At 31.1% G+C, this 25,180-nt stretch overlaps 1 protein-coding gene across 11 annotated transcripts in view; it reads right to left on the reverse strand.

The window, feature by feature from the left end:
- LOC127707990 (RNA binding protein fox-1 homolog 1-like) overlaps positions 1-24,957 on the reverse strand; it is a 46,534-nt gene extending 21,577 nt beyond the window's left edge. For 3 of the 11 annotated variants that reach the window (XM_052212770.1, XM_052212768.1, XM_052212767.1), the window contains exons 1-2: positions 24,554-24,957; positions 1,139-1,540 (exon numbers count right to left, since the gene is read on the reverse strand). In XM_052212770.1, the coding sequence (XP_052068730.1) occupies positions 1,139-1,540; positions 24,554-24,730 (579 nt within the window). In that variant the 5' untranslated portion in view covers positions 24,731-24,957. Of the gene's footprint in view, positions 1-1,138; positions 1,541-1,695; positions 1,824-4,646; positions 5,033-8,650; positions 8,798-12,718; positions 13,053-13,580; positions 13,718-21,217; positions 21,245-24,553 lie in introns of those variants that run through there. The other 8 variants (XM_052212772.1, XM_052212769.1, XM_052212777.1 and 5 more) reach the window with 7 other exon arrangements.
- Positions 24,958-25,180: the final 223 nt, after the last annotated feature.

A 25,180-nucleotide genomic window follows, 5' to 3' on the forward strand; every position in this document is an offset into this window, starting at 1 on the left:
AAAAAAGATCAAGTGTTAAATGACTCATAGGTTTTATAAAAGGTTTCTTTTTTGTGTTAGATGATGGATTGTAATGAGACTATGGGAAAGACGGGTGAAGGTTATTTTCCATAAATGGACTCAGCTGTCAGTCTGATTAGCAAGTCCACACACAACAAACAAAACATTCTTTTTTTAGTATGATCACTCACATAATTGACAATCTGTATCAATTCAACATTCACTTTTGAAAAGATTTGACTACTTTTTTCTTTCTTCAAAAGTTAAAATCGTTCATTACCAAAAATTTGGTGTACTTTTAATCAAAAAGGCTCTAACAATTCCTCTTTTCATCTTACTTAAGCAGGAGATATCTCCCTCCATTTCTATAAAGGATGATCAAATTTAATATTTTCTATGAATGAAAATTTTCTGTTTTCAAGTAAAATTCTTTAAACAATCCTTTATTACAGCAAATACATGCTGAGAAGGGTATAACTCTAAGTATTGGTAGATCATCTAAATAAGATGAAAAGAGGGAAAAGACAATTAAAAGAATCATACAGTTTGTAATTACTTATTAACATAAATGTGCTAATCTTGGAAGCATGAAGTCATTTATAGACTTTGTATTTCCAAATCAATGCAAATCAAATTTTAAATTGTTGCATATTACTAATAATTTTTTTCAAAAATCAATTTCTAAAAGAGCCATTCCAAACACACTAAAATTAAAGCCAAAATGCATAGCCTGGTATGAAATTAAAACAAGTTTTAATACCAATTAATGCCAGCATGTTGACATTAAATCTTAGGTCAATCAACACCATTGTCAATTTATGTATTTCAGTTTGTTATATTTTGGCACTGATGACACATGATCAAATTTTCCAGGTGAACCAGTCCATGTGACAGTTATGTACATTTAATGCAAAAATTTAATTTCCAAAATGTTTTTCAAATATAGTTTTTGAAATATATTTTATACACCTTTGGAAAACTTGACCATGAAAGCCTTTTCTGTGTTAACTGCAAAACTTCTCCTAGTTATAATATAATAAACATGCAAAAACCTATGTGCTTTTGGGTTAAGTTGCTGCTACCATCACCGCAAATCTTCAGCACTCTTCATGCTAAGAAAATTAAGTAAAGAACGTACATTTATCGACCTGGCTCTTACCGTCTGCTGTTCAATCCCACCATTGGGAGTGACGGCAGTCGTGGTAAATGTTGATTGTTCTGTTTTTAAAGGTGATGTGCCTTCTGATGAAGCAACTGGCATGGTACCCTGACTAACGACTACTTGGGTATAATCCTGTAAACCTGCTTCTGTCAGACCAGGTTGTGTTAAACCTGCCTGGGCAAGACCAGCTTGGGCAAGTCCAGCTTGGGTAAGTCCGGCTTGAGCTACATGTAGGCCAGCTTGGGTTAGGCCAGCTTGTGTTAGGCCAGCTTGTGTTAGTCCAGCTTGTGTTAAACCAGCTTGGGCAAGGCTTACTTGCGTAAGCCCTGGTTGAGCAGCAAACTGGTATGTTGGTGGCATTTGACCCTGCACCATGTGCTGCAAAGAGAAAAATTAGAGATTATATTAAAATGGAAGTTACCATGGTTTTAAAAGTTTTAACCTTTTCGTCTAAAAAATTAGGATTAGAAAAATAAAGAGCTATTTATAACAACAAAAATATCTTCAATTTTGAATTATGTCAACGTACTTACATGTATAACTAAATATTTCTTCACATTAAAACTTAATAGAATATAAAATGTTGTCCTATCTTTCACACTTTAATATAGATAAGACTTCAAATGTAGTGTATTTAATGACGGTTTCCTGTTTTCCCTAGTTCATATAAAACACACTTCCTGAACAGGATAAGCTAAAACAAAATCCACTACATATATAAACACACACTTCCTATGTATACACAGATATAATATTCAAACAAAATTACCCACAGGCAACCTAAATACAAATATATATATTTACCATCATGGTGAGCGGAGAATATGCACAATTCATATGTAAATAGTCAAAGTCACAGTTGTCACAAAAACTGTTTCACAACACAATCATCTATTGTCAAAATCTACTGTTTTTGTTTTGTTTATAAACAATTTGCCAATTGCACTAGTGATATAAGATTTCTGCTGGAAGCCCTCATTCACAGAATATATTCATTACAAAATTATCATTTACAAAGCTACAAAATAGCTACCATTTGATAGCTGCCCAGCTCAATATTATCCAGATATCATAACTTTGCTAATATGAACACTCCCTGAAGATTATACAGAATTAGACACATTTTCCATCAGAATTCCCTATACCTAGTAGTAAAGGTCAGTTTATGAGGCTGATCAAGGCTTTTCCAATTTCAATAATTGCATACTCATAACTCTTGGGTTTTGGATGATATAAATTGCCAACTTGGCCATTTTTGACCTTTTCATTATGTTGTGACAAAGAGAAATGGACTTTTAATGAATATTGACATTTTTTTTTTTATCTGCATTTCAATTAGACATAAGGTTGCATCATTTAAGTTCTTAATTTGTTTAATTACCTATTTCTGTTTTTACATTTACAATTATTTAGGACAAGATGATACACAATGGATCATTATCTAGTTACTTTATCAGGTTTCATTCTAATATGGCTTTCCCAGATACTTCAATAATACATTCAAGTATTAGAAATTCCCAGGGCATTTTGTACATTATAGCTAGGAACAGAATCAAATTAGGTTTCAATATTTATGAACAATGCTTCCAGTTCAATGTGACAGAACATCTGTTAAGACAATTTGTAATACATTGTACATACAACAGATGCCCTTGTTTCTCAAAAAGGAGACACATCAACATACATTTCTAAATTTTGAGCAATGCTTTGTATCGCAAACTTCAATTGTTTTCTTTTTAAGTTATGTCCTACTTTTGGAAAGTAGTATTCTTTTATTTTTACATTTTATAAGTATCTGATAATATATGATATAATACTCTCATGTACACCTTATCAGTTATGTAAATTAATTCACAGATAATTATATATACAGGAAACATCTGTTGTACATTATAGTGTATTTAATGAGCTATCTTTTTATTAGGTTTTTTTTTATTAAAAAAAATATACAATATATTTCTGATCTGTTCTATTCCTCCGTGGAAAATAGTATGTTATTCAATTGATTATCTTGTAACTTTGTACAGAAAATGACTACAAATACCAAACTGAAAAAGAAGCAAATTTAAGATTTTTTTTGGTTTTAAGCCTAAAATATGGGCATCTTGTTTTGTATTACAATATAATAATTTTATTTGCAAAATACACCCATATGGGTCAAGCAAACACAAATACAAACAGGAAGGGGGGAGATATCAAGACATTTAATCACTCTTGTTATAAGGGAACAAAATAAAATAAACATGTAAATTGGGGAACATTTGAGAATCAGAATATTTTTTTCATTCATTCATATACATTTATATTTCATATCATACATATACAAAGGTGAGATGAAATCAAGTTTTTGATAGGCCAAGGAGTCAAAAAATGAAAATGCAAACCCCCTCGAGTCCCTCCTATATCTGGCCTGACTAGACAATTACACAAAGGGAAATGATTTTATGGCTTTTAGTCATTGATTTACATATATACCTTATTGGTTATATTAAGATCATAAATCTTTGATTTGTGTGTGACATAAGTGTGTAATTAACTAATTGTATTGATCTGTATAGATTGGTTTGTTTTTATCACTTTTGTCCAAGGAAATATTTACTTAATAACAGGATCAATTAGGTTATATTTTGTTTGACACAGTTTATATACAAAAGCTGTGATAAATAAATAATGAACTTGAAGATTAAGAAAATTGACAGATTATCAAACAACATTAATAGTCTATGAAAATAATTTCTTAAAAATTAACAAGTAAAAAAATATTAAGATTCTTATTCATCTGATGTGCCCTACTAAAACAAATAAACACTTCAATCATTAAAATAATTACAGAAGATAAATAATTGACCAAATGTTGCCTATAAACTAAGCATGGCAGCTGTTCGCAATTTCAAGAACAAACTTCCCTATTCTGCCATGATACATGTATCTGGAAAGTCACATACTTTCTGAAAAATCAAGCATCTACAGGGAAATGCTATGTTCATGAGAAGAAAAATGTTAAGTGACTCAAGTCCATTTCTTCCACAACAGGCATCAGTTTTTTATAATTGTTCTTAAACCTTTCTTCTAAAAAATCTGGGGTTTTAAGGTACAATGATAATATATAATAAAAAGATTGTACTCTTTAATTCTTTACTTAATAGTAAATACAGATATATTATAATTGACCAACATTAAAAAAAAACAATTCTTACATTTTCCCAAAGACTAAAATATTAAAAGTGAAATCTGTTAATGAAAATTAAACTATTTTCTACTTTAATTGAAAATCCCTTTAGATCATTTTAGTTATTTAAGGAGGTCAACAAAACATAAAATAATGGAGTCTGAATGGAGGAATGTTCCTATTTGAATTTTCTACCAAAAAAATTACAACAGATAATGAAGTACATCAATTACGCATTTAAATTACAACAATGTCTGATAGATTACTAAGTTCGATGACAATTAAACTAACAATCATCAATCAAAAGACACAAACCTGTTTAATGTGAATTGGATTGGAAATCAATGCTGTACTTCCTAAAACCATTTTAATGTTTGTCTTCAAACTATCTGCTAAAATTTCTGTTTTTCTCCCAGTTTTAAGAAATCACTGTAAAGATGCTGAATATTGACCAATCAAAATCTTTACAAACTGATTGCTGCTGACCAGAAAAGAACTGATGAAAGTCAATAAATAAAGATGACATGAACTTCCTCTCCTAAATTCATAATCCACAGATATAAACAAAAACATTCACACCCCAGGGGGTTCTAATAAACAATGTCAATAAACACACTCCCAACAGTTCAACTCATCAGCAATTGCCTGACACAGTTACATATGAAAATCAAACAGATTTGACAGGAAGGCTTTGCCCCTTAATAAATAATGTATACACATCAACTACATGTGACAGCACTCAATATACACAAACATACACAGATTTTTCACACCCTATATTACACTTTACCACTTTATACAAATAATGTTTTGTTCATTTTACTAAAAATCTATTTTTGTTACTTGTCATCAGCACTTAATCTAATGGGAGTATGTTTCCATGGAAATGAAATCTCTGTTGAATAAAATTTAGAGCAGCTTAATAATGGAAATTTATTGATAATATGATGATATAAAAATTAAAATACAACATAAATATGTATCTGATTAAATTATAGCTTTGTGACTTAATTATGCATGAAGATTGTGACTAAATTTTTGTTTGTTTGATGAAAATGCAAACATTCTGCCTTAAGCTGACTGCTTATCGGGATTTGTACAAAAATAAGGAAGTCACTAACCACTTATTTACTTTGTACCTAGATGTGTTATATCAATGCAAGACACAAGCTTTTTATGCTTGAAGCTAGTCCTACTAATCATATTTATCATAAAAATATAATACTTTAACATATTTGGTCCATTATTTACCAGCATATCATGTATAAGACATTTAAGATTCTTTTTCTTTTCTTTTTCTCAAATAAACTCATACCCATTTTTGGAAGGTAAAAGCAAATTTTTAAGAAACAGTGTAATTTAAAAGAAAACTATAGATTCAGAAATTATTGGGAGGTTTTTATTCATGCAAATAATGCAACTCTGGGAGTATCAAAATAATAACTTTCATTCTGATAACTGATACTAAATGTATCTGTATGCAGATTTTCCTGAATTTGCAAGAATTAATCTCTCATTTTTGTCTTTTCTGCATAATTCAGTCATACCAGTATATACATGTATATCATGTACATGTGGTACACAAAACAGTATGTAGATGATACATGTTCTGTTTATTCCAACTAAATCTGTCATAGACTACAGAGATATTTCCTACACCTAATCTTTACATGTCACTTTTACTTATTTACTACACTGAAACTTCTTTCAGTTACATAAATCATTATGGGATATACACCCAATTAAAAAGTCAAAATCATATTCAAGTTGTTGACAGTCAATGAAAAAGGCTCTTCCTGAGACATAAATACAACTGAAGTCTTCAGCTGAAATTTTATGTAATATAAATAATGAAAAACCTCTTTCTTGGACATAAATTCTACAAAAGTCTTAAACTAGCAAGTTAGACAGCCTCAATCAAAACTATACACAACTTAACTTTTAACTTTTGTGCTTTTCTTTTTGGAATACTTTTAGGCTGACACTGTAACTGACAAAGAAACTTGTGTTTTTCTATCTTCAGAACAATTTTCTGAACATTTATGAATTTGACAGTAAAGAAATAGCCCTTTATGAACATGTATTTCAGACCTACATGCCTAATCTATTCATTTGAATAGCAAATTGAAGCTTTGGTGAACAGTAATTTCAGTGAAATGACTATAATCATCCCATTAGCTCTACCATTTGATGCAGGGAGTAATAAATGTAATGTCAAATCCTTGTATAATCCTAGCTGAAAATAATATTTTAATACACAGGATGTTGATGTTATAATCCCTGGCCAAAATAATTGTTGACACATGTTCTCCATTAATGAAATCCAGCAATAATATTCAAAAATAGCCTTTTTCCTTATATGTAGCTAATGTCTCTTATGACGCCACCGACAAATATAGAGTCAAAGCCTGAAGTTTTTTGTTTCCCTATTCTTTACAGATGTTAAAGAATCAATATGAAGTATTGTAAAATGAAACTCTTCATTTTCAGTTTATTTACAGTACAACATAAGCCCACACCTACCATCATTCCCCCATGAGTATGCTGGTATGCATGAAGGACATTCAAAGATCTGTTATAACTGACAGTGTATTGGCCAATATTAGAAGACAATATATGAAATATCTCGGTTTGCTATACATGTACTATTCTGTCCTATTCAGTTTTCAGCTCTTCAAAGTATGAATTAAGTTTTGGATTTTGAATTATTCTGGTCTTGATCATCACTAAATGCACTAATTGTACAAAATTGCATCTGGTGCAGTAAAATTGGGACAGGTACATACATCTGTTAACATTATTGCAACTTGTATATCAACCTCCAAACATGTCAAGGAATTTATAAAAAGTTATATTTGACAATGAGATCAAACTATGTGATCATTTATCATACTTGATATTGTTTTTGTTGTAAATTTGAAACCATGATGGAATGAAATTCTGAAAAAGCAAAAAGTAGGTACACAATGTTATACAGTGTAATTAAAAGTCGATTTATCTTAATACTAAGGATTATTGTAACTTTTGTAAGTGTGACTAAAACTTTTATTTATAGAAAATAATGTTTTCAACCTTTTTTTTTATGGGGAAATAAGTACATGTACTCTATCCGTGTTGCAAGACAATTGACATTTTCCTGTGCCAGAGTAAGTAAAAGTTTTAAATGTCAAAAACTTATTATTATTTACAATTCTTCCGTCTGTAATTATCCTCATTTTTTGTAAACAAAAAACGTAATTTTTCTATTTATAAATTTGTGACGTTGAATCAGATTACAAACCTGAATTCTGGAAGTGGCAGTACAGAATGTATTTGGCAGAGGAATCTTCTTCGATGATTGAGATAATATAGCCATGTACATGTTTATCAAGCCTGCCATCATTCCTATCTATTCCATTGATCTTATACACTCCTGATTTTTCTGGTTGCCATGACAACCTTCATCAGAAATCTAGTGAGCTTTAGATTATAAACATCACACATGATGTATGTCACCTGCATTTTAAGTTAAAATTTTTTGAAGAGGAGTTCATTTCTGTACAAAATATACGAGTACAATATTTCATTCTTATTTTCATTTAAAAAATAAATTTGAGATGATGTGTACCGAAGTTTTTTAGATGATTTATAAGACCTTGTTAACAGTTCTGTCAATGTTTAAATATAGATGTTAGCTCTACTGTGAAAAATTCATTAGCCACAACAATGGAAATTGCAGTAATATATTAAGTAACAGCGTGGCTAACTAAAAATGTTTTATTGTTTTTGCCAAACTGCAAAAGTACTATCCACAAAACAGAACATTCCCATTTGGCCATGTAGCAATTTTATGTCTGGTTCTAACACAGAATTAAAGTCTTACAAATAGATTTCCAATGTATATGAAATAATCCAGACCATTATTGACCCTAAACCCTCATAAGTATTATTCTGTCTTACAGAAACTTGACAGGACGGGGTTAGTTTTTCAAATGTTTAACCCATTTTGTTTTATGAATACAAGTACAAGAACACAATAAAAAGTTGAAATTATTATAACCAACAAAGAAGCCCTCAAAACAGAACTCTTCACTTCCAGAAAAAATTCAAAACTCTACAGAACACAACTTTGAACCTTAAAATTGAATGTCAAATAAGTATAATCATTTTTAAAAAAAATCTTTACAAATCTTTTGTTAGTTCAAACTTGACATCTGCTTCCATCTTGCTGGAATGTTTTTGTGTATGTGTAACACGTGTCATAAACAACAGCTTTAAAACTACACAGTCAATACATATATACATCTATAAACAATGTAAATAATAATGAAAAATATTACCAAAGGTTTAGCGCCAATGGGAGCTCCAGTCCACATCATTTGATTCATATTCATTTCGTCTAAAACTTCACATACGTCAAAATTTTGAAACTTCCACATATACCAAGGTTCAGAATAGCATCTGGTTTAAATTAACCATTTTGCTCTTCCTTGGGTCATATGATAGTACCACGTCCAATGAAAGGGGGTGTAGATAAGTAAAATCTGACTAATAGGGTATACCAGAAGTTCTCAGATATAATTTAGATACATTAAAGCCAAATTTTATGATTAGTATGCTAATTAAATGGGTTTTTGTGATGTAGCTAAATGTCAAAAATGATTTTATCAAGTCAAAATTGCAGCAATTTGCATATAAATGATGGAAGTAACTTCATCATAACCAACCTCTGAAATAATGGCATCTTCTGCATTTATCAGAAAATTGTTTCTGTCATGACCCCATGTTGATTTTCTTCAGAAACCTGATACCCAGTCAGGTTTTATCTTGGCATGATATCACTATCTGTATTTATTCAACATCTTTTACACACATACCCACAAATCTCTGTTAATTGCTTCCCAATCATTGTTTTTTGATGGAAAAATCTTTTGATTTACTTCAAACACTGGATACATTCCACATTCCTTATTTTGGACAGGAGAACCATTTCCAAAACACAAGCAGACGACAGTCTGCACATGACAAAAAAAGTGAAATCTACATCTTGTCAATCAAAATTTTAAGGTCAATTCTTTTAAAGTGCATTCTATCATGTCTATTTCTTATGACCTTTGTTGACATTTAGGTTACAATAAAGATTTAAAGGTTTCAGCTTAATTACAAAGAAAATGAAGTTTTATTAAAGAAGAAAAGCTATTTCTGGTTGAGTAAGAAAATAAGATCAATTTTAATTGAATTATCTAACTAAAGTAATTGAAACTTTCAGCTTGGCTAAAATCAATGTCGACTTGTTTGTTTTGAAAATTTTAACCTTACATTTGTTTATTAAATGTCAAAATAAGATACATTATGAACATGAAAACAAACACCATTGTTCAAATAAAAGATTGTTGAAAGAATATAGTTAAAACACACCCAAGTATCCATTTTATATGGGAAATAAAAAATTATCTTTAGAAAATTCAGAATATTTTAATTTAAAAGAGACTGATTATTTAAGGGTTAGAAGACTGAGTGTGATAGAAACATGGCATAATAATGAAATTTTCACAGGAACAACATCTTTCTAGTCTTTCACTCTGCATTTACTTGAATACTAAAACAAAAGTTCATCTGAACTGTACAATACAGCTTTGCACACTATGTAATTGTATGTCATAAAACAATGACATTGTATACATTTGTTTACAGTAACTTCCTCAGAGTCAACTGCACTTTTCACAGATAAAAATATTTAAACAAAATTCACAAAAATAAGTGTTAGTGAGCTACCATTTGATTTTTATGGGGGGGGCCTAAGATGAAATTTGAAAAAAAAAGGCAGGACAGGAGATTTGAGTTAAAAAAAAGGCAGGATGAGACACTTGCAAAAAAAAAAAGGCAGGATGACAATTTAGGTAAAAAAAGTCAAGACAAACTTTAAAAAAAAGGCAGGACCGTATAGAATGAAAAATAAAAAGGCAGGACAGAGATAACAACTAAAAATAAAGGCAGGACAAAATTTTTCATCCTAGCCCCCACCCCATAAAAATCAAATGGTAGCTCCCTTAGGGAAACATTCTAGATTAGTTTAACTTCAAGAAGGGACTAAAAATAAACTCCAACTTGAGGTGAAAGTCAATGGAGATCTTGCAAATTACCTCAGAAAAATCAACTGTATCTATGATCTTGACACTACTTTCTTATCAACAATGACTTTAAACATTCGAATTCATAACAAGAAAGAAAGACAGTTTTCTCTCTCAAACAATATTATAACAACAGGTCTTTGACAAAATGCATTTTTATACAAAAATTCTCATATTCATATAGGTGCAAAGTTATATATAATCAATTATTGATTTGCATAAAGTTTTTCAGTACATCTTTTGTTATATATTGTAACTTAATCACCTAAATCAATCTAATTTCCCAAGAACTAACAAAACTATCAATTTCATAACTCGTATAATGAGTTTAAATTTAACAATCAAATTTTTATCCAAGTTCTAATTTGGTATAAAAGAGTCTAGTTGGGTTTATATAATTTATGGTAATAAGCACGAGCCCCCTATTCAAGCACCTGTCGATCCAAAGAAAGATACCTATGAAGTACTATGAATTACTATACAAGTTTTTTGTGTATTTAAATCTGTAAAGTTAGTCAGGGGTCAGTAATCCATTTTAGAGGATGTTTTTCCAGATCAATGAAGGTCTACATATCTACATCTCAAGACAAGAAAAAATTCAGTTATCTATTATCTATACAAGACAAGATTAAAACTAATGAAGATATTTAATTTATTTAAATAATTTTAGATTAGGAACAGACACATTTATCAATCATGAATGCTAGATGGCAAAGGGGTTAAGATTAGACAAGAATTATACATGTACAGTAAGTAATGATCCATGTATCTTTAATTAACCTAGACCCACATGGAAGTACTCTTGCAAATGAATACATGCAGTTATGCAAACTCATACATATATAAATATGTGCACAAATGGACATTTGAAGAGGTCATATAGTAAACAAATTCTACAGCTAAAGAGAAAATCATGGCCAAGGTGCCTGGTGTATTTTTCTAAAACTTTGAAACTCAGTGTTTGACAGATCTAGACCATTTTGCAAAGGGAATACCACTCCACATAAATATTGCATTGAATATTTTACCACACTTCTGTTAGAACCTAAGGTTTGTTAGTCATTTTTTTTTTTTGCCTGGCAACTGGCAAGCGGTCTAATATTACATTAATCAGTTATAGAGCCAAAGAAAACCTGCATCCAAGGAGGAGTAGGTCTTGTAAAACTTCATCACTCTGTATCCCTTCATAGAAATATGATCACTAAAATTGGATTTTGCAAAATTCTTTTTTGTAGAAGGGCTGATGTCATACTAGTTGTGATTTTTAAGGTTCAGGATAAAACTCAACCACTTTTGATTAATTCATAATGTTTATAAACCATAAAATGACTAACATGAGCAATGAACTGATGAGGACAGAAAGGGAGGCAACTGCATACCAAATTTCACAGCTTAATTTCCTCATAATTTAGCTAAATATAATTTCAATGGGTTTTTAATGTTATAATTCTCACAATTTGAAGCCATCGTGACAAATTAAATACAGTTTAATGGCTTTTCTTGTAACATAAAACATGAAGACTAGTGCATGTGTAATTATTTTCTTCAAATTGAAAAAAAAAAACAAAATACAGAGTACCAGTATCAATTTTAGCATTTAATGAGAATAACATTTAAGGAAAGCCTATTTACTAGTCTACCTGCATTTTTCTGACCCATTAAGTCCAAGTCAATGAGATAAACCCAAAATCCTATCTTTACTGATAGGGTTATTGAAGAAAATTTACAGGTAAAATGTACTAGAGATTGACCTACGGAAAATTGTCACCTGTACAACATCGTCACAGTCATCTACATGGTATAACTTTCACTTGTATAACCTGGGGCTGTTTATCTACATTTACACCATATCATTACTGCGCCATGTCTACTTTCTTGCTAATAAAATGCCTATCTGTTGTGCAAATACAGTCAAGACTTCCACTGAAAAGCCACGATCCACCCTTTCCCCTACTTGAGCTTGAGCAAACAACGGCACACACTCTTCAACTAAACATCAATAGACCTAAATCTCTCAAGTTTTCACCTTAGCAAATTAATGATTGAATAAAAAACCCGGGTTTCTTATCTAAATCGAAGTTAAATCTTTGAAAAACAAACATGAAATTAGTTTTCAGATATATTAAACAAACAAACTTTGATCGTTTCTTATGACAATGAATTCTTCATTAATTAAATCGGGAAGAAATTGATGAATGTCTCTTTCCCACAATAACCTCCATTGTTAAATCAATGTTTCAGCTTCATCAAAATCCTAATCACAGGTAAAAATCTTACCTGAGAATACATTGGCGAAGCGAGTATCATCCTCTCAACACTATGATGTTACCATTATAAAACATTAATCCATATCCTCTATTATAAATTTAACACGTCCCTGAATTTTCACCAAAAAACGAAAAAATATTGTCCCTTGAAGTCAACCTGTACTGTATCCGTCCATGATTTATCAACGTCAACAAATGATGTCGTTTCAACAATGCAGATCGTTTCACCTGGATGGGGGACACAGGTAGTAATGAAAATCTTTCACAACAATACTTAATAGTCGGACCCGGTTATCAATAAAAGTGGCTTGACCATAAATATATAACAATTCATATAGTTAAAACGTAGGTAATAGTGAAAGTCTCAAACCTTTCTCTCCAGGATACAGGTAAAAACGACAAATGGCAAACAGGTAACACAGATGACTAGGTTGACAGGTGTAAAATTACCAGAAACCGATCAGCCGCGGCACAATAGATCTTTAATTGATTACCATCCTTTATCAATATTGGTTTTATGATCAAATACTATAGATTTTTGTAAGAGATAATTGCAAAGGTCAAACCTAATGAAGACTTTAATGTGTCATAAGGGGAAACATAACTGTAGAACAAAAATTGAACAGGAAAAAAGAGTTCATGACCTAAAAGTTAATGTTTAGCAAATTTTTTTTTATCATCATGTACATCTACATGCATAAAAAAAACCTCCACTCACATTTATATACTGGTTTAAGTTTCTTACTACTTCAAAGACTAAAATTTCAAGACTATTTCAAATTCATGTGGTCAGAAAAAAAACCTGAAAAATTAATTTAGATTTTTTTTTCACATAAAAAGAAAGTTCACATCTTAAACACAAATAGACTTACCATCATACTTCTTATAAATGTCCTGTACAGTCCTTCCCACAAAACTTTCAGTATTCAATTATCCACACACACTCATAGAAAATAACCTACTCCCATGTTTGTGAGAGAGAAGGGGCCATTTATCACTATTATTCCTCAAAGGTATATTTCCATCTGATATAATTAATTTATTAAACACTATTCCTTTCAAGTTGAACAACTTTGCCTGACTGGCAGTACATATATCTTATGGGTGGTGACATACTAGCCCCTGGTCATACGATCATCTGTCAACAAAAATGGCCTATAAATACTGCTTTGACACTGCTGATACATTGCATGCATTCGTTAAAAATTATATTATCAAATGGAAAGAGTTCCTTTAGAACCCCTCTTATTCATGGAATAAAGATAAACATACTTAAAAGGGGGTTAAAGCCTGGTTTTTCTTTATGTCCATTGTTGCTAAAGATGTATAGCCATTGTTTTGCTCTTTAAAATGAAAAAAAATATACTCTAAATCCTGCTTTCAAAACTGTTGTAATTGAAATATTTATATACAGATGGCTTTTTTTTTTTAATTCAGTTTATGATTTAAATTATATAAAAACAATCACCTATAACCCAAGAGTATTTCAATCTGTTAAGGCTACTGTTTATAAATAAACATTCATAGAAAAAACTAAAAACAAAGCTTTGTTGATGTTTACACCATGCAAAAATAAACGTGACTAAAAGAACATGCCTATCATCAAACCATGTTTTTAATGGCTTTATCTGGAATTTTCTTTTCCATGATTGATGTGTTAATCTCACATTGGAAAAAGTAGGAAAGATAGAAAAAAAGACAATCTCATCTTATTCTAAGCAAAGAAGGAGATTTGTATGCATGCATTTCTACAATTATAGAATGAGATTTTATTTTCTTTTACTTAAACATGATAACATTAGGTTCAGTATTTCATATTACTTGACCAAAAGCTCTATTCCATTTAAAATAAATTAATGTCTTTAATAGATTTAAAACTTTTAAATATTTTCCCATTTAAATGTACAGTCCTTAAAGAAAATTGTTTCATAGTTAAGAATGATGTATACTTAGCTATGTCTAATTAAATTTATAACCTATTTATTTTCTGATATTTATACGAATACACACAATTTGTGTAGAAAGTTTTTCAACTACATGATTTTATAATGCATTCTCAATTTAAATTGTGCTCTGTGAAAGATCCTAAACTGGAAGTGTTTACTCATATAACTATGTCTTGTACTAAGTCAACACTCCAAAAGTGTAATTTATTGCTTTAAACCATAAACAGCCTTTATTTTTTCATTATAAATTCATAATGCAATGGCATTGTGTGGCAGGTCTGTACAAGTGCCTTCTAAATTTAATAAACTATAACTGTTAATAATAGTCCAATTATGATATATTTATTTCATGGGGAATGAAAACAAACACAATACTGGGTGTAAAACACAAGGGATTCTTTGATTAAAAGTTTATACCACCACAGTAACAAATGAACAAGAGGCTTTTATTCTCAATATTAAAGGACCACCACAAATTTAAAAGCATCATTAATGCATTTCTATAATTTAAATTTTAATTAAGATTAATTAACATCCTTTTGAATGCTTACTGATTCAACAAATAAACTTAACTTAAGTTGATGATGTTGGAGTGTACTAAGGGAGGCAACTCTTGCATGATAACTACTGATTGTGTTTCAGCATCCAAGGGACGTTATAACTGAAGACTTGAGTAAATATCTCAAAAATTTTCACATTATTAATTTTTTAGAGCTTCAAAGCAATCTCAGTTTATAAAAATTGATTTATTTGATAATTTTTTTAAATAACATTTAAATGACTGTATAAATTATGATATTGGTTTACTCACAGAAAACTAATTGATCCAAATATCCAAGTAAACAAATACATAAAATACTACTAGCGATAGTCAGAAAGTTCAACTGGTCTTTTCATTTCAGTTTATATAATCCAGTTAATTTTACATACCAAACAACTTACAAGAGAATCTATTTCAAGATTCTAAAATCAACAGTGTAAAATCATACCTGCTGAAAAGGTTGAGTTTTAATTTTAATTTTTATATCAAAGAACTCAAAAGGACAAAAAGTAAGTGTTTCAATATAAATAAGATCATGACCATGATTGGAAACAAGTTTCAAATCTCCTGCAAAAAAAATATGTTATACAAACTAAACGATTAGAAATAGTGTTTTAAAGTTAAACATTCAATATTGGAAAAAGCCAATCTGTGTAGAGAAGAGATTAATCAACTATTTATTTAGGGAAAATCGTTTATCACACTATATTTACATAGCTTACACTTAAAGGCTATTAAATACAGACGATTTTTGTAAATGGGAGAGAAAGTTTTATCAGGCTAATCTGAACATGCTTCAATGAGGTATACAAACACTGTCAAAATTGTGACTTTTAATCTGTCCCAGTATTGTGTATTTGTACAAGTCATACATTGTTATGAATAAAATAATGACACTATTATATGCTTTAAATAGTGAAATCATAGACAAAACAAATTCTGATTTTAAATATTGATACAAATTTCCCAACCATAAATGTTACAAAGGTCCTATTTATACATGGTACGGAATATAATGAGGGATGCAAAACAATAGTTAAGACATGAAATGAGTTCCAAATGGCATTCAACGGAAAAAGTGAAGGTCTTTTAGGTTAATTTTATAGGGATGTAAAAAGTGTGTGTGAATGGAGGGGGAGGGGGATGTTGTATCCAACATATGGAGAAAATGATTCCGATTTCTATACTCCAGGATTACCTTGGGGGTTGTTTGCATATGATTAAAAAAATACACGCAGGAAAAACAGTTCTAACTTAAATACATTGTGGACACTTCTCCATCTTTGAAAGCATACAAAGAGCTTTAAATATTTATTTCTGTTATTTTATGTCGTTGGATTACCATCTTGATGTTTACCCAATCTCCATTTAAACACATACCACTATTATACAAAATAGGGCTTACTGTTTTCTACAGACACTACAGGTCACATCTAAAAATGATAGTTTATCACCCTCTTATTCAACAAAAATCCATAATCTTATCAACTGCTAAACTTCAAGCGTCAACGTCAACGCTATAAAATATGCAAAAACCCAAAGATAGAAACTTTGCCTACACCTTTTTATTGGGTACTGAAAATAACAGTAAAACACTACTTAACTAAAGACGATATTTACGAGCGAAAAGATCGAATGATTAGGCTGTGATCATAAAAATCTATGGTGATTCCACATTCTTGAATCAATACAACGGAATTATAATTATCGGAATGGAACACATTAATCAATGGAGATCATACTGTATACTGTTTATCATTAATAAATAATGCTGTAGGGATCCCTAGAGTCCTGACATTACAATACTGTAGCTTAGATTTAAAAGTTGGTGTATTACCCAAGTTAATAAGCAAATATCTTTAACATACAGACTAACTGTCAGATGAGCTTGATCAATACACATTGCACAATTACCCATAATAGAACGGTAGATCACTATGTCATTAATAATGCTACTGTACTGAAATTTTTTATAAAACATAATTAAATATAGGATTTAATTATTAATAAAAGGAGGCTGAGTTCTCTAAAACTTAATTAAACAAACCTGTGCTTTATACATGTACATTACATATTTATGTAGTTAAAATTTATTATGCCGATTGCTTTTTTGCAAGATATTTAATGAAATAAAATGCTCCGCTGGGGTGCAGCTTGATACGACCGCAGAGGTCGAACCCTGAACAGTTGGGGCAAGTATGGACACAACATTAAAGCTTGATACAGCACTGAATTTGGATTGTAATTAAATATTTGACACAGCATAGGTTTCTGACACAGAATGAATGTGGTCTAAGAACTTAAATTTTTTTAATTTACCTATTAAAACCATATCATTATTATTTGCTTTTATATGTAAATCAGAACAAACAAATTTAAAATGGAAAATTTGAAAGAAAAAAAAGGGAAAAAAAAAATCCCCCCCAAATTTTTTGAACCCCCTTATGATTCATCACCCCCATACTCAATCCCAGCCTTCCCTTTGTGGTATGGTACCTTGCAGTACAATTTCAGAGAGATCCATACACTTGAACACAAGTTATTGTCTGGAAACTAGAAAAATGCTTGTTTTTTGGCCCCAAATTCCAAAACATTAAGGGAAATTACCCCCAAACTCAAACCCAGCTTTCCCGTTGTGATATGGAACCTTGCAGTACAATTTCATAAAGATCCATACACTTACACACAAGTTATTGTCATGAAACTAGAAAAATGCTTGTTTTTTTGCCCCTTAATGGCCCCTAATTCCTAAAATTTTGAGGGAATTACCCCCAAAATCAATCCCAGCCTTCCCTTTGTGGTATGGTACCTTGCAGTACAATTTCAGAGAGATCCATACACTTGAACACAAGTTATTGTCTGGAAACTAGAAAAATGCTTGTTTTTTGGCCCCTTTTTGGCCCCAAATTCCGAACCATATAGGGAAATTACCCCCAAACTCAAACACAGCTTTTCCTTTGTAATATGGAACCTTGTAGTACAATTTCATAAAGATCCATACACTTACACACAAGTTATTGTCCTGAAACTAGAAAAATGCTTGTTTTTTTGCCCCTTTATGGCCCCTAATTCCTAAAATTTTGAGGCAATTACCCCAAAAATCCATCCCAGCCTTCCCTATGGTACCTTGCAGTACAATTTCAGAGAGATCCATACACTTGAACACAAGTTATTGTCTGGAAACTAGAAAAATGCTTATTTTTGGCCCCTTTTTGGCCCCTCATTCCTAAACGTTTTGAGCAATTACCCCCAAACTCAAACCCAGCTTTCCCTTTGTGATATGGAACCTTGTAGTACAATTCATAAAGATCCATACACTTACACACAAGTTATTGTCATGAAACTAGAAAAATGCTTGTTTTTTGCCCCTTTATGGCCCTAATTCCTAAAATTTGGAGGCAATTACCCTCAAAATCAATCCCAGCATTCCCTTTGTGATATGGAACCTTGTAGTACGTACAATGTCAGAGAGATCCATACACTTACACACAAGTTATTTCTGGAAGTTACAAAAATGCTTATTTTTGGCCCCTAATTCCTTAACTGTTGGTACCATAACCCCCAAAATCAATCCCCACCTTCCTTTTGTGGTATTGAACCTTGGTAAAATTTCATAGAGATCCATTCACTTAAACTAAAGTTAGAGTGTGAAAACCAATGTGTCTTCGGACGACGACGACAACGACGACGCCAACGTCATACCAATATACGACCGCAAACTTTTTTTGCGGTCGTATAAAAATAAACCAATTTCATGTTTGCCTGCCATTGAAGGTAATAAAGAACATTTCCCTGTATTTTTTTACAAATATAAAATAATTGACATGACTGACCAAAAAGTGAATGTCATCTAAATGCCATTAGGTCAGTCAGAGAAAAGTCCAAGAAATCAGATTGACTTTTGCTCAATATCCAGCGGCAAACACCATAAATCTGAATCAGTGTATATATTTATAAGGCCACCCTGAACAAATTCTTTGTATGATGTTGCCTAGGGTTGGATAGGCAGGAAGGCTTTTTTTTGCAAACAAAATAAGTTACATTTTTAATTTTATACAAGAAAATAAAGTTAAGAGTAGGAAAAAATCTTTAAAAAAAAAATTGAAATGATTAGTGTCATAAAATTTTTCAGGTAGGCTGCTTTATAGGTGGGTAGGTTACTCAGGCAACATGGGCAAATCCAGACAGTTTTAAAAGGGGGTTCCAACCCAGGATAAAGGGGGCTTCCAACCATATGTCCCCATTCAAAAGCATTGATCGTCAAAAAAGGAGGGGGGGGGGGGGGGGTTCCAACCCCCCTGGATCTGCCACTGGGCAACATCAAACAATCTTAATATTATTTTTTGGCCTAAAATGTATTTTATCAGGATTATGTAATTAATAATCAACATTAAAACATTACGAAAACTTCCTGGTAACTTTTACTGGAACAGGAAACTTGTATGCAGTAGACGGTGATCTCATCAGTAATCTTGAAAAAGATTTTTGTTTCACTTATAAACAAATTCATGACATACAAATTAGAGTTGAATGTAAAATATATTTTTCATCTGTCACTAGTTAATTGTGTAAACTTGTACCAGTCACTATGTTGTAATAAAAACAATCTAAATTGAACATCATGCATGTGAACTGCAGACATCAAAAGACTGAGGAATATTAAATATAATAAAAAAAAAACAATACTAATTAATGCAAAATAGAAGAATTGATAATTTCAGATTTCACCCAATCTAGTTTTAAAGCTTGAAAAAAAGATGGTAGAGATGAAAAGATTGAAAAAAAAAATCAAAATATGAATCATTCAAAAAAAATTATCACAACATAACTACAAACAATAGTTTTACTTGTAAATATATGTATATTAATGACACCAAATTCATTTAAATGTACTAAAATCACAAAAAATACAAGCATGCTCAAACAATCTGTTCTGCATGCAATAACAGTGTACTTGTACCTAAACTGTTAGCAACACAAAAGTTTTCTCATTCATAACACCTAGTTCCACATCACCATTTGCAAAATTGTTCATTGTACATACACATTTGGGAAAAGGATCATAAATTTCGTATCTAAACTTACAAAGATTGGTGACTGACAATTCTTGACTGATACATGTATGTTCATATTATAAAGGACCTGAATGAAGTCTGGAAAGAAGGGAAATGTACAATTAGCTACACCCATGGTAGGCAAAAGTACAGTTGTTTTTTTCCTGTTCTTCATCTCAACACCACAGTCATGACAGTGAGGTCTTCAATTTGGAGCAAAACCTCTCAATGAGTCAACATGAAATTAGTTCACAACAGCACATGGAAACTAGGGTCTCTAGGCAAAAGTTTAAACTGTAAGAGGATCTAGAACTAAAGTGTGTAGGCCTTCCATGTGTGGACATGCTGTAGTACTCATCAACATTGCTCCAGATATGTGGGAATATAGTTGGACATATGAAGGTCGCTGGTCTTTGGAGGTGTATGGAATTTACCTATAAGAAAGCTCTAATAAAAAGCCAGAGTCCACAACCAATCTAAAGAAAAGAATACTTGACCAAAATTTCTCTGGCTCTCCAGGTTATGGATTAAGCAACAAACCAACAAAATGTACTCATACAAAAAAATGTAACAGAAACCGGATGTGCCCTATATATATACATGTGTATATGCGTTTAGTAATTCAAAATTCAATCAAACTTCATGTTTTGAAAACGGGGAGAAAATTGAGATTCTAGAAAAAAAGGGAAGAAATTATAACAAACTATTTGAATCTCCACTTCTCACCTTCACTCTTTTGAAAATTACTTGCACAGACAAACTATACCTGTACAAGTAATATATAAATATGACACACTGTTGACATTTTCATCTAAACTACAGACATAACAATTAATACTGTGCAGTTACATGTACTCAAATGTGTATGTACAATTGTTTTAGCTTTCTGATGTGGAAATCAAACTTGCAAGCTAAATAGTTGACATGCTATTTTGTGAACCAATGTTTTTTTTCTACCATTTGCTTACCATAAAACTGAATCATACAACAGAAGCCTGAAAATCATATGTTGAAAATAAATATATCAACTCAGACTACAATACAAATATATTTTTATGTGGGTGTAGTACATGTACATTTTGCAAATAACTTTATCCTGAGCGATCTATAAAAATAACCATTCACCCTAAAAAAAAGACGTTTTAAGTGATTAACTCTGACAAACTTATCATGTACATATATGGATATTGAATCTAAGGATGGGAAGTTAGACTCAGTGAAGCACTTGTTCCGTGCGCTATGCTTAAATTGATTTGTACATGAAGCATTGTATTTCAAAATTACTGTTGATTCAGTGAAAATTTCATTGCATAAGGTTTCAGAACAGATAGAAGATTGATCCAGTGAAAAATTCATTGCCTGAGGAATCTTTTTCAGAACAGAAAGAAGAAGGGAGCATTGTCAGATCCCTATAGCCAATGAGTGACACAGGATCTATATAATATTTCAATTAAATTGAACTTGATACATCATGTACATGTATGTAGTTAAATATCTTTAATAAAAACATCACTTGACACAGGTATTGAAGTAAAAATTTTGTAGCCAATATATAAAGTTCTATACAACTTGTCAAGAAAAGCAGAAATTTTAGTAGCCCACACCATATTTTAGGGGTCATTGACGAGTGGGCCCCTGCTAATTTCAAACCCTGTGACAACTAAATGTATCAGGATTCCATCAAAAATTTAATGTATACCCTTTTGGGATAATTCCAACCATTGCTGGTGTTGCATCTTGTAATAAACTATGATGACATATTAAAGAGATAATATACATTTACAATGTAGGAAAGTTTATTCTCAAATGCACGTTGAAAACTACTGCTACATGTTATTGTATCTGTTAGGAATATTCATCATGTTGATAAAGACTGCACACCCACTAATATATGTTTAAAAGTATAACCTTTAAACTTTAAATAATTATATTTTTCACTTCAAAAAATATTAATAATTCAACTCACTCATGCATTTGGGATTGCACAATGAAAACTTAGATTAAAAAGTTAATAACTTTCTACTCGAAATTTTATTATTAAACTCTGCATTTGACAATATTGCCTATGTCTTATCTAAATTCAGGTATTTGGTACATGCAACAAAAGTCTTTGTGTGTAAATATTTTTAGGCCTAACACATAAAGGGTCGGTAATGAAATATTTTCTATTTCAGGGATTTTCCAACCCTCATTTTGGGCCCCAATCCCAAAGAGAAATATGCTCTTTTTTTCCCCAATTTTCAGCTCTAAAATTCCCAATCGTATAAAGACATCGTAGCGAGATTTTGTTGGTGTTGTATCATGGTTTTTCTCTCGGGGGGATGTCCCTAAACCCCCTTAGCAAGTTACACACGATGTGCCCTCCAAATAAAAGGACTAATATATTTTCCCCAAAGCCAACATTTCATGAACTTTTATTCCCAATTGCATCGGCCCTGGGCCCCTTCCCATAAGCACTAGGAAAATCACTGCTATTTTGACCTAAGCTGTTTTTTATTCAAGAAGGGACCCAAAAATTTTTTTTTAATTTTGTGTGTACTGAATTTAAAAAGAATCAGCAAAATAAAAAATCCTACCTACTTATTATTCTAAATGAGAGCTCACTTAAATCATATTTGTTTTGTTTGGCCTAGGGTCCAAAATGCTCTCGAGTCTTTACCTATTAGTAATAAAAAACAACTGAATGATTTTCACTAGTATGATTGCCAATTACACAACTAGCCAACAAAGATGTTAACAAATAAGCCATCCAACGACCTTCAATAATGGGGAAAAAAAATGAAGGTTAGCATAATAGTCTATAAAAGGCCCAAATTTTCCAAAATGTGAATTCAAAAAGGGAAAACCAATGGCCTTATTTATACTACTAGAAAAAGTTATTCTTGTGTGGAAAATTACCAGGCAGATACATGTACATGTACATGTAGTATGATTTTTTTCTAATTGTTGAAGGTTTTCAAAGAGTGTTGATCCAAAGGTTTTGTCCACCAAAATTTTGAAAAGGACAGACACACTTTTGTTTTTTTGCAATAGAATTAATAGTGAGGACCAGTACATGTAGATCAAAGAACAAGAGGGAAAACAAGATTTTGAGAACTCCAACTATGACCTTTAACTGTTTATATCCACGTCATTTGAACTCTGGTGGATACAATGCATGTCTCATTGACATACATACCACATCTCTTTATATTATGTAGTGAAAAGAAACAACACAAACTTCCAATTGGGGAACTACATGTTTTCCTAAAATATATAACAATCCCTCAATTGTGTAATAATTTGATTGGTATTAAACAAGAAAACTGTTTAGCACTCTTCACTTAAAAAGGCACAAATTTATAAAAAAAATGGAACATATTATCATGTTAATTATTTTGAGTTTTAAAATGAAAGTAGCCTAGAAAAATGTTTTTCTGTAGTTTTCAAAGGCTTGTAACTTCTCAAATAATCAGATTAAGACTATTTTTGTTTAGGAAATGCTGCTGAATTTATCATGTATATGTGCTATTTCAAATATAAGATGTATAAAAAAAAAAGTGTTTTAACATAGAAAAATATCCTTCTCTGTGTTGGAACACTAGAAAGTATAATTACATGTACATCATCAGGCAAAAGAAAATCATTTGGGGAACTACTCCAATTTGACAGGCTGTCCTATATATGCAGTTGTTTAAATTCGCTACATTTGTCAATCATACCACATCTCCTTATTTTATACTCATACTTTGGTATGTTTTTATTATAAGTTTTTGGAAATCACGCTGGTCAGTAAATAAAAACCTTTTTCTAAATGCTTGAATGTATAGACTCATTCATGGACATCTGCCGCACACTTCCAGGGGTAAGTCTGTCTATATTACAAAAACTGTCATGTCAGGCTTACAAAATGTATTTAGATGATGGAAAATGTTATTAAACAATATTCCTTTTAACATGATAAAGTAATGATCAAACACACCTTACAAGTCAACTTTACAATAAGGAAATCTTTATTCATAACCAAAAACTCACTTCAAAATGATTAAAATAATCTGCTCAAAAAATTAAAGGAGAGGCCATTTCATTTTTCTCTAAATATGTTTTCATTTAAAACATACATGTTCTCCTTCTGGCTAGACAGGAGTATATAGTTCTACAAAGTGTTTCCTTTTTTCCCTATATTATAAAGAATATGTGTTTAATAAATCAATTTTATAAATGTAGTAGACTTACCTGAATCATACCTGTGTGAATGACAGGTGTTTCACTTGATTATCAATATTTTATCAAAACATAAACAATGGCACATGGCGTATACTCACCTCACGATTTCCTTCGTTTTCTTTGTTGTCGTCTCTTTTCAATTGACATCCATTAATGAATGATGGTTGTGCGATATTGTTTAATTTACAATTATAATCTGTGATGTACATTTTCACGGGTTTATCATTTGCTATCAAAAGTCCAGTTTCAGAAATTTGTGTGGCTACTTCCGCCATTTTCAATACAAATGAAAATGTTTGCTTATCAAATTTAATCACGCTCCAAAGCCCACGATAATGTACTGTATCTCTCCTCGGGTCACCTACCAATATAATAATTTATGTTACATTTAAATGTTCAACAATGTTTCATAGTATTTACTAAAGCGCAAATTTTACGTTGACAATGGTCGAGTAGTCTGTTCTTTTGGGCGATCAGCTGCTGCATTTGAATAAAAACCCGGATGTCATCAAGTGGTTTTGTTTTACAACAGTGACATCTGGCGGGAAATATAGAGGTGATGAAAACGAACATTGATTTTGCAATAAACAATTTTATAGTTTTGTTTAAATTATATAATGTGTTTCTATTCTGACATTTATGATAATAACGACCTTTTTCTCTATACAGTAGATTTATACTATGTGATGGTTTGCAATGTGCAACTCTTGAGTGCGACTTCACCG

This window comes from Mytilus californianus, unplaced genomic scaffold (genome assembly GCF_021869535.1).
Source record: "Mytilus californianus isolate M0D057914Y unplaced genomic scaffold, xbMytCali1.0.p SCAF_7, whole genome shotgun sequence".
Taxonomy (NCBI): Eukaryota; Metazoa; Mollusca; class Bivalvia; order Mytilida; family Mytilidae; genus Mytilus; species Mytilus californianus.